This window comes from Platalea leucorodia (assembly GCF_965183815.1).
Source record: "Platalea leucorodia genome assembly, chromosome: Z".
Lineage (NCBI taxonomy): Eukaryota > Metazoa > Chordata > Aves > Pelecaniformes > Threskiornithidae > Platalea > Platalea leucorodia.
Genome location: NC_138858.1, coordinates 87,817,113 through 87,829,695, shown reverse-complemented (window position 1 = coordinate 87,829,695; position 12,583 = coordinate 87,817,113). Strand labels below are relative to the sequence as shown.

The window sequence follows — 12,583 nt, the reverse complement described above, 5'->3', positions numbered from 1 at the left end:
TTCATCTAATTTATATTTTTAAAATTCAATTCAGCACTATCTACATATCTATATGTGAATTACATATATTTAAAGACTATCTATCTGGGAAGGGCTTTGTACACAGACACAAAAGCACATGAATACAAGACCTTTCCGAGTGTAGTCTGCTAGTATCACTTAATCTCACAAAACAATAACATCATTGCAATATACTTCTGCCTGCTCGTAATCTCACAGATCTTTAATGTTAAATATAGTTATTAACCTTGAAAATTTTGCTTGTTTTGCCAATCTCCTTTATTCTTCTACCAAACTTCCAATTGCTACAGCATTCAACACTTTCTTATATTAAAGAATGTTTTTGTGTAAGAGTCTCCTTCAGAGGTGGAACATTCTTGCCAAAATAGTTCATCCTGTACTGAAACTTGACATCAAATTATTCATCCAGGAAGCAAAAATTTAAAAATGAGTGGTGTCTAGCTTTGAGGTACACCATACTTGAAAGATAAAACAAAAGTTTTAGTTTGTGAATTCTCTGAGCTGTTACAAAAAAACTTCTGTTAATATATACATATGTATTTTGAAATACTGATATAAGCTTTTACTTAGGCTACATGATGTTCGTAATAATTTTAAATGCTCCTGTTCAAAATCTTTAGATTTCTTGCAGAGCATGCAGTGGTGGTGCATGACATTACATTCCTCACATGCAGGATTCCTGGCAATTAGAACTGACCTAACCTACTGCACGGTATCATAAAATCACAGAATGGGTTGGGTTGGAAAGGACCTCTAAAGATCATTTACTTTCATCCCCCCTGCCATGGGCAGGGACATCTTTCAGTAGATCAGGTTGTTCAGAGCCCTGTCGAACTTGACCTTGAACACTTCCAGTGATGGGGCATCCACAGCTTCTCTGGGCAGTTGTCACGGTGTCTCACCATCCTCATTGTAAAACATTTCTTCTTTATACCTAATCTAAGCCTACCCTCTTCTGGTTTAAAACCGTTGCCCCTTGCCCTGTCACTACAGGCCCTGGTAAAAAGCCTCTCTCTGTCTTTTTTATATCTACTAACTTTGACTAGCAGTAATAACAGCTTTGGGCAGACTGTCAAGAGCAAAACAGTTCCTACTTGTTTCAAAATGCATTCAGAAGAATTGAAGAAGTATTTTTAAGAAAGGAGATCATGCACTGAGGAGTGTGCTTCCATAATGGTACCCTTTAAATGATAAAAGTTTTGAGAAAAAAGTCTCAGTCAAATGAAGGCCCATGACCTTAACTCCCATCTTGTCTTCAGTGCAGAGAATACACTGTATCTGGATGACCTTTAACATACTTCAGCATCCTTACAGTACTTGAACATTTTTAATATTTCCATACCTGTTTTCATGCCAAAGTTACTAATTCATTTATCCAAGACAACTTTGAATGCTCAGTAAAATATAATAATAGAATGCATGTGTTTTATGGGGCCTCCATCTCCCTATAAAATAAATGGAAACCCTTCTCCCATTTTGCTGCTTAACCTGAAACAAGCAGCCAAACATCTAGTAGAAAGTAAACTGAACACCCAATCTTTTAGCAAGAAGAGAAGAGCACTTCCATATTCTCACCTGACAGAACCATTGGTACTGTGAATACAGACGCAAGCTTGCCAACACCTCTGAAATGTTGTTTTGTTAGGCACGGTATGGAGATTATTATGTGCACTAAGTACTTTTTTCTCTTCAGTGCTTGTGACACAGAGGCAGCATAACATAATATGAACGGGGAAGGGGAGCGACTGGCAACAGGACCAGAGTGTCCACCCAAACTGTATGAGCTGCGCTGGTCTAAGTAGAAAAAGTTGGGTTTTGAATGGCAGTGGTGAAGATGGATAACATCGGTGAGGTTCTCGTGGGATTGAGACAAAACATCAGTGGGTTCCAGACATTAAACGTTTCTATCAATATTTTTCTCTCAATAGTAGAGTACACAATTTTGCAACCGTTCTACTACTTTACAAATTGTCTTACAGTATATATGTGATGGGCCTGTCCATAGTGATATGGAAGTAGAGAGACAATTAATCTCATCATTACCTTTCTTCTTGTGTGTTCATAAATAACAGAGGGCTCTACTGAAAAGCAGGCAGAAACTAAGCTAAGGCATGTGAATATGGTTGTAGACCTGCTTCCTTATAAGATAATGTCAGATAACATTTTTATGCATCTATACTTGCCTAAGAAATAAAGTGTACCATTTCCATTTTGTTTGTGAAGTACATTTGCAATGTAAAATACAGCACAGTTCTAAATGCCTCCCAAACCCATTTAGACATTAGTTTAAACTTCTAATAATAATTTTCATTGATGAATATGTGATCATAGTGAAAAAAACACAGATCTGGAACTCTTGGAGCATCAGAATTATTCTTTACCTCTTGCTGGCATGCTTGCAGCATACCATGTCTCCTAATTTCAACCTCCCTACACCTCCCATTCAACAGAAATGAGGACATTTTTCACCACCCTAACTAAACTGGACAAAACTAAACTAAAGACTGAGTGTTTACAATGCTCCAGTTTATTTTCGTTGAACCATTCTTCATGAAAACTGTGATACTGTTAGGTAACGACTAACTACAATATTTTCATATGCTTATACAAATATGCACTACATAAAATTAAAGAAAATATGAAAAGACTGTGGCTGAATTGTAAATTCAATTTTTGACAGATAAAAAACCAGTAATGAATGTGTTCTTTGCCATGGGCTATACTCACATCAGCATAATGCCCCTTCATATCACAGCGATTGCAGTGTTTATTCCAATAGGCTCTCTCAAGACATTCCCTGAAATAGTGGCCAGGCAAACAGCAGTTCAAACAAAAACGTGCTGGGCAACTGTTCTGTAGATGACCTCTTCCTGCACACAGGCAACAAGGGGGAACTTTCTATGGAGAAATAAAAAAAGATTTATGTTAAGTGAGAATGTTTTAAAAGATTAAAGAAAAGAAAAAAAATCAGAAGAGGAAATGAAGAAGAAACCACCCCAAATGAATGCCTACTTACTAGGAATTGCAGAGATGTTATGTTTCATCAAGGAATCAAAGTGAAGAAAGACTATCAATAGAATAAAACTCGAAGCTGTAACTCCATAGACTCCTGTACTTTCTTGATTTGGACCTTGCATCAGAAGCACTTGTTAAATGCCTAGTGCCCATGTTATTTGCCCCGTGAATACAGCAAAAATAATCATTAAAATGGGAAGTATATTTTACTGAGAGCAGAACTGTTGGGCACTCTGTATGAACACTTATTTTTTTATTAAATTTCTTAAAAGCTGAAAAACAGAACTGTATCACTGGAACATGATGTACAGTACGTAACACAACATATTGGACTGGGTTGTAAATATGGCCTGTGCCATAGACCACTGCACTAAGTCTGGCTGGGATGGGTTAATTTTCCTCATAGCAGCCTTATGGGGCTGTGTTTTAGATAACACGCCAACATTTAGGCTTAAGGCTTTCTCTTTTTCCCAGCCTGATCCGCAGTGAGCAGGCTGCAGGTGGGCAAGAGGCTGGTGGAGGACAGAGCCGGACAGCTGACCCCAACTGACCAAAGGGATATCTGTACCATACGGCATCGTGCTCAGCAACAGAACTGGGGGGACAGAGGTTTTCCACAGTAGCTGTTGCTCAGGGACTGGCTGGGCATCCATCTGCTGTTGTGAGTGATTGCTTTTGCATCACTGGGGTTTTTCTTCACTTAGTATACTGTCTTTGTCTTGACCCATGAGTTTTTCTTGCTTTTGCCCTTCCAATTCTCTCCCCGACCCCACAAGGGGTGCGTTAAGTGAGCGGCTGGGTGGGGGCTTAGCTGCCAGCCGGGGTCAGCCCGCCACAACCACTTGGCTACGCGCCTTGTGACTCACACAAATAAGCACATGGACCAACAAATGTAAAGTGCTGAAAACTATTCTGGGGCCATAGCTGTATCTCTTTTTAAGCCAGTTTTCCCAGTAAGTAAGTATATCTTCACAGCCAGGGCTTATGTTTCAGCTGGATGGGATGTAGTCACTCAAAAGTCTCAGGGTGGGTAACAGCCTCAGGGAGCGAGGTTTTTGCAAACTTTGTTGTGAGGAATGGTAAATCAAGACTCTCATGCAACTGCCCCAACTTCTTCACAGTATAGTGACTGATTTTTAAATCAGTTTAAATCTAACCCCTGGACAACCTTTCTGAATATTTGGCATCTATCTGAGCTGCTTCAAGTTATTTCCAGTTTCATCTTGATTATAATTTTTAACATTATTCAGATCATCTTTCTTTATATAGATATCTGCTTTCATTCATTTACTAAGGGTGATTTTTTGATTCCTTATGCTCTCCTTATTGAAAATACATTTGAAAAACATTTTACATCTTAAAACTGGTTTTACAATTTGAAAAAAATGTTTCTATATTATACTCGACTCTCTTTTTGCTCAGTTTATACTAATGGATTTTTTCCTTTATAAAAACAAGAAAAGCAATGATCTCCACAAAACAGATAGCTAACTTTATATAGTAAACTGATCTTGTACAAGCTATCGGTCAACCTGGAGCAACCTTTTGATGAAATAATAAACCACTGAAGCAATGCTTTTAATGGCAAGTACAAAAGAGTATTAGAAACAACAGCTGCATCTACAAGTAATTAAAGTGTTGCATTTACCTTTGGAGTAGGACAGTTCTTGGACAAATGACCTGGTCTATCACAATTTCTACAGGTAACATTTTTATCTGCTGTGTAGTACCGCATACTGGTATGCTTCACACTCGCATAGTTGGAGATCTGTGCCTGGGGAGACAAGAAGAGAAAAATGTATTTACCATTTGAGATTCTGTGGTTTAGTGTTTGTCAGAACTGGAAATTTGGAAAGGTCACTGCTAGTAGTGTTCAGTTAGAAATCTAACTACAATTTACACATCCAGGTTTGAACTGGATAATTCTGTTACAGAGAAACTTGCATTGTCTAGAAGAAAAGTATTGTCTTGTTCAAACTTCTGCTTCGGGACATTGTTTTTTTGGTGTTTAAAATTGAAGTTATGAAGTTTTGCTTTCCCTTGATTAGTCAAGACACTTTTACTCACTATGCTGTTTCATGATGAACCAGAATTTTTCCCAGAATACAAATATAACTAACATTAATTGCAAATGCAAGTTACACGTTCCCTTGCACACATTAAGGGAAACTTCTTGGACAAAATACAATGCTATACAAGTCTAGACCGAATCTGCAATTTGCAATTGTAAAGAAAGATTTAAAAAGGAAAAAGAAGAAAAAAGAGAAGCTGGAAACAACTCTCTCTTTCCCAGTGACCTCACACATACTTTCCGCATAGGCAGACAAAATTGAAAATCCTACCTTCAACCTTTATTGCTTAGCAAACATCACAGTTTTTAAAAACTGAAATAAAATTTTGGACAAGTGAACAGGAGAGATACAAAAATACCATTTCTCTTAAGGGAAAGAGTTTGTTAATGTCACCTGATTATGTAAGCGTTACTGAACCTTGGAAAGAGAAATCAGAAGGCGTTGGACCTTACAGCTGAAGCTTACTCTTCCTGGATGCTACAGTATTTTGCATGAGTACTCCAGGTTACAGCCTAACCGTAGCAACTCCCGAGCCGAGTCCAACCTCTGGGAGTGCAGGAAGGCTAACCAAACACAGACGGCTCATAGTGCCGCCTGTGGAAACGTGATTTAGCTGCCACAAAACAATGACTAGTCTCTGAAGAGACTGGGAAAGAAGAGCCAAGTTCCTCCTTGCAGAGTCGGGGGAGGCACTCCGATTCCTGGCATCCTCTTCCCACCCTGCTTGTATGCCTGCCCCAACAAGTGAACCTCTTCCTACTGCACGAGAGCTCAGCCTTCACCTGCCTTTGGGAGGACACTGCTAAGGATTCCACACAAAAACTACAGAGGGATTTTTCAATCCCATTTATCTTGCTCTGCTTGTTAATAAGCATAAAAATAAAGGATTATGGAACAATTTGGTTGTCTGCGTTACCTCTAAGTCTTTATTACAGATGGACCAGTCCACATCCACTTCTCCTGAAAAACAGAAATAAAATTAATTATATTTAATTTATATGAATGTTTTTCTGTAATATATTCAACATTATGATTACTGCCCTTACTGAAACTAATAGACTTTGAATGTATCAAAGCAGAGAAACTAGTTCTATCTTCATTAAAGGAAAGCTATCAACCTGCTTGGCACCAAACATGATTCACCTTAAAATCAGCACATATCCAACTATGGGGTGGACATTATTTGACACCACCCTCTTGTCCTGCCGCCAGGGTATAAATTCAGGCAATGATTTAATTTCTTCAGAGGCAGGGACTCCAAAGCTTCCGATTCCATCCATTTGAATTATCTCTGCCTGCACTCATGGGGATGCCCAGCTCAAGTCCAGAAGTTGCCAGAGTGGGAGCACATGGAACATGAAGTTAGTGCACAGCATAAATTATACTTTTTCGCCTTGCGAATTCGCAAAATCTGTGTCTTCAGCACTGCTTTCTAACTGCTGCGTGCCAAAATGACTTTATGCATAACCACAGCAACTAAGACTGTAAGCTAAGTAACTCTATTTCAAAACAGGGTTTGGTAATGTGCAATAAATCAGGACGACACACTAAATTATCAACTGTCACACCATAATCTTCTCACACGCAGCCTTTGGACGGGCAGAAGTAAAAAGGAAAAATCATAAAGGAAATAAAAGGCAGTAAGCTAAAAGAATAGGGATGCAGTTACAGCTGTTTAAAAATTCTGCATGTCAACACTGTTTACTTCTCTCACTGTGCAAAGACAGCTGTACCACCACAGCATCTTTTTCATCATTAAGGGAGGATTCATGTCAACGGAGGTGTTTGCCTTACCTATACTTTTATAGTAACCATTACAACTTGTGCACAAATTAATCCTGTGTGTTTGCACACTTTTTAATGCAAAGTGTCCCATCCTGTTCCCACAATCCAAATCTGAAGCATCTACATGTGTTATTAACACAAATCACAACAATATTAAGATTTACAAAGAGTAAAAAAAACAGTAAAAATTTATCAAACTGATTTTGATTGTACTGTTCATTTCCAATAAAAGGTAGATGACTAGAAATTAAGATTATACTACCTATAATGTCATGTCTAACCCTTCATTTACCGAAAAAAGTCAGTAATTTCAGCTGAAGTGTGTAATGTGATATCTGGATACAAGGTACGTCACTCAAACACACAACGGGTGCTTTAGGGCGTAATACCTGCTTGCCGCTGTTCTCCATCCAAAAGTTGGGGCTAATACTATCTGCTCTAATCTGAACGGCACTTTGAAATATTTTTATTTTCCACACTTACTAATGCCAACAATGCTAATGACCATCACAGAGACATTAATAATGAATTAACCAGACTATTTGTAAAGCAATGTGTCGTACCTAAGTCATGGTGTGCATAGCAACTGGCACAGCCAGAGGTCAAATACAAGCATCAAACAGATCCTTCACCCAAGCATCATTCAGGAGAAGAAGCGATCACCAGAACGAGAGGTGGTACCATGCCCGCACCCCTGGAGACCACTTCTCCCAGGCTCTCGGCTCCCAGCAGAGAGGATGGAGGGGACGGCATCGCGTCAGCTCTCTTCAGTGGAAGTGAGTCGTGGGTATGCCCAAGGGAAAATGAGGCCTTTTGGTGTCTAGTCATTAAAAGTAAAGAAATGCACTGACATATTTGAGTGCATTATTTATTACTTGGAAGCCTGTTAAGGAAATTCATTCATAAAGAAAAAGATATTTGTAATTCAAAACTCTGCCCTGGCAATCAGTACTGTGAGTGCCGTGTTTCACAGAAATGCACATGCAGAATGGCTGACAGGCTACAGATCAAAATTACCAGCGAATTAACTCCTGTTAATCATTAGGCATGTCCTTCCTGAGGACAAACCAACTAAGTTTCTCTTCTTCACTGTCAAAATCCCCTGCTTCACAGGGGAAAACCATGATACAATGATTCAAATATTTCTAATGCTAGAAGCTAAAGCTGCTCAAACCAGAAAATAAATACAAGAGCTTTAATGCTGAATGAAATATTCCAACAAAATCTCCGTTCGGTGACCTAAAACTTAAGTCTAATTCACAACAGAATGCATGTTTTTGCTCACAATAAATTCTTCAGACTGAAATATGTAGGAAGAGTTATGCTTCTGCAACCAACTTGAAGTCTTGCTTTAGAGACATATAGAAAAATCTGCAACGATTTTTCTTGTTGACCACAGCATTTTGCTGGCACTAAATAATGAAATAAATCACAAAGTCTGCTCTGAGTTGACAAACACCTCCCCTCCCCCTTAGTTTGTTTATTTGGATGAATTAACTTGTCCAACAGGCACTTCCAGTCTCTGGGTGGCTGCGGGTTCCTCCGAGCTGGCTTTCTGGCCACCCCACCTCCCACCAGCCGTGCTGCTGCCCTTTGCTCGTCCTCCAGCAGCGTGCTGAAGGCTCCTTTGTACCACGCTCTCCTTGGTCTGTAGCACCCGTAATCTTTGTTTTCACTCCTTAATACTCAGAGTCTGGGACAGGTCTGGGACCGCAGATTGGGAGAAGCTCTTCCCCGAGGACGGTGGCTCAGCTCGCAGCCCTGGGGGCGGACGGGCAGCCGGCACCCCTCACCACCTCGGAGTGCCCAAGGACGAAGCTCTCCCACCCCACAACCCCAAACAGCGGCCTCAGATCCCCTCCCGGGACTGAGAGGGTGATTTTGGTCAAAGCACAGACATAAACCACGTATGCTAATTACTGAAAGTTTCCATATTTAGCAGAGACTGGTACAATGAAACCTGCCACCTGATGTTTTCCAAGGCCAAGACAGTACAACTTTAAAGCATTTCATCCTTTTTTCTGACAGATGCACACACACAGAGGGTGGATTTCTGCCTTAAGGAATGGACCTATGAGTACTTCATTTTTACTCTTAAGAAAGCAGCAGTTTAAAAACTATTCAGGCAATCTCTGTCAAGATTTTCCTCTGTTTCTGTGGAGAAGTTGCACATACAAAACTTACATTACTCACAGGGTTCTATGAGTTTTCACAGTGTATTAATAAAATCCTCCCACAACATCTTCAACAAATTCATGCTTTTATTCTTTCTCATCTTCATCTAAAAGCAATCTCCTTTTTAAGATTATATTAATCTCTACACTTCAACTAAAATATACAACTGACCTAGCCACATAAACTTGTTGTATTTATACTTTGAAAAAAATGGTTTTGTCAAATTGCAGAACAGGGAAGAAGAGAAGGGAAAGAAGAGACCAGAAAAAATGACAGACAGGATGCAAAATATATACCATTTAGATGAAAATGGAAGCTCTGCGCAAGGTTCTTCTTTTATAAAGTATTACACTTTGGCTGTCCTGTGCCCCTTTACAATAGGATGAATGGTAAGTAACAGCTTTGCTTTTATTTAAAGAAAAATTTTGAAAGATCATTGAGATTCACATGTATCCCTCCACCAGCATGAAAATGTAAATTTCCGAGCAGTGCTCATGATGAAGCCAGATTTAGGACCACTGTTCAATGTGCATTCAAGCCTTCCTTCTTTCATTCCAGAGGGGAGGAGGGAGAACCACAACCAGCAGTCAAAACCTGAAATTGCCTGGAGGAACAATCCGTTTCCACAGAACAAAAAACTGACTGAGAACAAACAATAAACTGTTCAGAAGATTTCCTTATCTGCCGTACCACTGACGATACCAGCCGCCGAGCAGGCTATCCCAGCAAGGCAGGGCACAGTCGGGCACAGATTTTGACCCCACCAAAAGTCACACTTATATTTCACTCATCGGAGCTGGGAGAAAACATGTCCCTGTTCTCTGTGCAAGTTCAGCCTGCCCTGAAAAGGTTTATTTTGTTACCTCATTTAACAACACAGAGAAACTGTAGAGCCTGGGCATTCAGCTTTGAAAACACAACACCAGATTTTCTAAAAGGGGAAGGCAAGTGGTGTCCCCCCCTCCTTCTAATTGGAATATACATGCAGACATGTATTTTATTTAGTTTATTTTATGATCAGTTCACTAAAACAGGCTGCTTCAAGCTGTGACGGTATGATATGTGGCCTGAAGGGCAAATACGTTTCAAAGCTGGGCTTTAAAAATTGGATTTTGACTGCTAATTAATATAGCACATTACAGAATAGAGAACCCTAATTACATTCTACTGTAAGACCTCTGTGGCAAGGACTGTTTCAGACATATCTCTGAACAATATTTAGCATGTTAGGACACAGCTTCTGGCTGCTACTGGAGTAACAAATAACATTTTAAAATTATAAGTCTTAAACCCCTAAAAATCATCTAGATCTGCAAGAATTTCACATTGTGACATTTTACATATATCTGAGAATTCCTGTTTATGTTTGAACCAAAGTGATGCAAGTCTTATTGTAATGTAATATGGTATAATGAGTTTCACATATTTTGTGTTCAAGTAGCCCTTCTTCCAAAAAACAAGGAATGGAAGCGTGAAGTGATAACAACCAAGCAGTTGTTATTCCAAAACACAAATCAAAGATTCCCTCCCTACATCAGATTTTGCAAAGTACAAGAATTCAGGTTTCTATGCACTAGGATGCACTATACGTCTTTCTCTTCTAGGAAGGTGTATTCCAAGTACCCATATATATATATATATATATATGGGTGTGTGTATACACACACACACACACGTATGTCACCAGAAGTTTTTGAAGTAAACCATGTCTGCTTTACAGCCACCGAAGATTAACTGTGACCTGAAAAGGGAGCTCGTCCTCCTTATGCTGCCTGAAGTTCCTATTCAAGCTGCATCCAGACACAGTGCAGCTCAGGTACACGGGGCTCCAAAACATCGCTGCTTGGAGGGAGGGAACGGCAGGTCTGCACGACTCCTTGTGCAGCCAGCAGATCTCAGAGCACCGTCCTGAGAGACCGGTCATGGACCCACATCACGGATTTCTGGTTTCTCGCAGTTCCAGCTTCATCCCGACACGGACAACTCCCTGCAGGGTACCAGGGCTAGGAGATGCACAGCAGCCACAGCGGATGAAGCCCTCTCTGCATTGCCCAGTTATTCGAATTAACCCCTGTGCAGAAGGAATGGAATCAACTGCGGTATTTTTCTTGGACACTTCTAGGGATTTCTCAACTTTGCTTCGATAAGAAAAAGGTGATTTACTTAGAAACAAGACACCTGCTGTTATAATGGATTACATGTCAATATTTCTTTAATGCAACTTTAAAAGAGATCCATAAACTCCCACAGAGAAATCAGTCAATGTAATCATTGACAGAAGTTCAATTTGAGAAATTTTCTCATGGCAAGGAAAGACTCTTCTGCCTCTCCCCTTCATAGCTTATATATATATAGCTTCATAGCTTATATATATGTATATATATACACACACGTGTATATATATGTATATATATACACACACACACATACATATACATATATGCACAGTAATATGCACATATTTTGTCAGTGAGAAAATACCTGCAATACTTTATTTTTAGCAACCTTTATCTGATCCAGCATGACATTTTTGAAAAGCATCACAAAAACGGAAAGACGACAGTGAACAAACAACAAAACTCAACCCCTTTTGAAATGAATTAAAATGTAAGAAGTTGATTGAAGCAAAGGCAGCATTGGCCAAAAGCATATCAGCGTTTAAAAAGAAAAAAACCACACATCTGAACAGTCCTGCATAAGTGAAAAAAAAAACCAAACAAACCAAGACCTACTAAAGTAACTTTAAGCAAACTTAAGCAGCCATTACCCATGGGAGAAGACTTAACCGTCATTGCCAGAGAAGAAAAGTCTGACGGCTGGGGGCTACGACATGGTACTTATAATCCCCAGGCAGCGTGTTCGGCTGGGGCCCGCTGCAGGGCTAGAGCTGCAGTTTTCAAGAAGACTCCCAGGTTATGAAGTTTAATACACGTGAATTAAGAGTATTTAACCAAGCAGAGATGCTCACTTTTGGTATTTAAAACAGATATTAAGAAATAAAAAAATCACCCAGGCGTTAGCACATACTGCCTCTTTTTATCGAATGTCAGGCATCCAGTACTGCATTTCAGCCATGTGTCACTTTCTGTCTAGCTGAGCTCCTCCAGAACTTCTCTAACAATAAATCCTGCACTTTCTTCCAAGTCTCTGCCCTTTCGCATCTACCTCAACTCTATATATTCTTAGGGCTATGTATGCGTAAGACGTTTCACACGCCAAGTGGGAATAAAACACGCAGTGAATAAAGCAAAAGATAACATAAGTCTTTAAATCATATTCTTGAGGAATATGTGTACTATAAAATTTCTAAAATACATAGACACACGTTAAAACACAAATACATAGTGTGTCTTTTCTATTATGTAAGTACGCATAATTTTCTGTCTGTTTTCTGTCTCATGCTATAAACACTGCTTCCTTTAGTCTTGACCACTGCTAGTAATGTTAATTCACAAAACTCAGTGGCTCATGATTTTCAAAGCTTAGCGCAACATTTGCAGAACAAAGTAGGTTTT

The 12,583-nt window shown here is 39.5% G+C and overlaps 1 protein-coding gene across 2 annotated transcripts in view; it reads right to left on the bottom strand.

The window, feature by feature from the left end:
• ZCCHC7 (zinc finger CCHC-type containing 7) overlaps positions 1-12,583 on the bottom strand; it is a 119,506-nt gene that overhangs the window by 33,761 nt on the left and 73,162 nt on the right. For both annotated transcript variants that reach the window (XM_082336358.1, XM_082336359.1), the window contains 3 exons: positions 6,025-6,068; positions 4,685-4,810; positions 2,749-2,919 (listed from right to left, as the gene is read on the bottom strand). In XM_082336358.1, the coding sequence (XP_082192484.1) occupies positions 2,749-2,919; positions 4,685-4,810; positions 6,025-6,068 (341 nt within the window). The remainder of the gene's footprint in view (positions 1-2,748; positions 2,920-4,684; positions 4,811-6,024; positions 6,069-12,583) is intronic.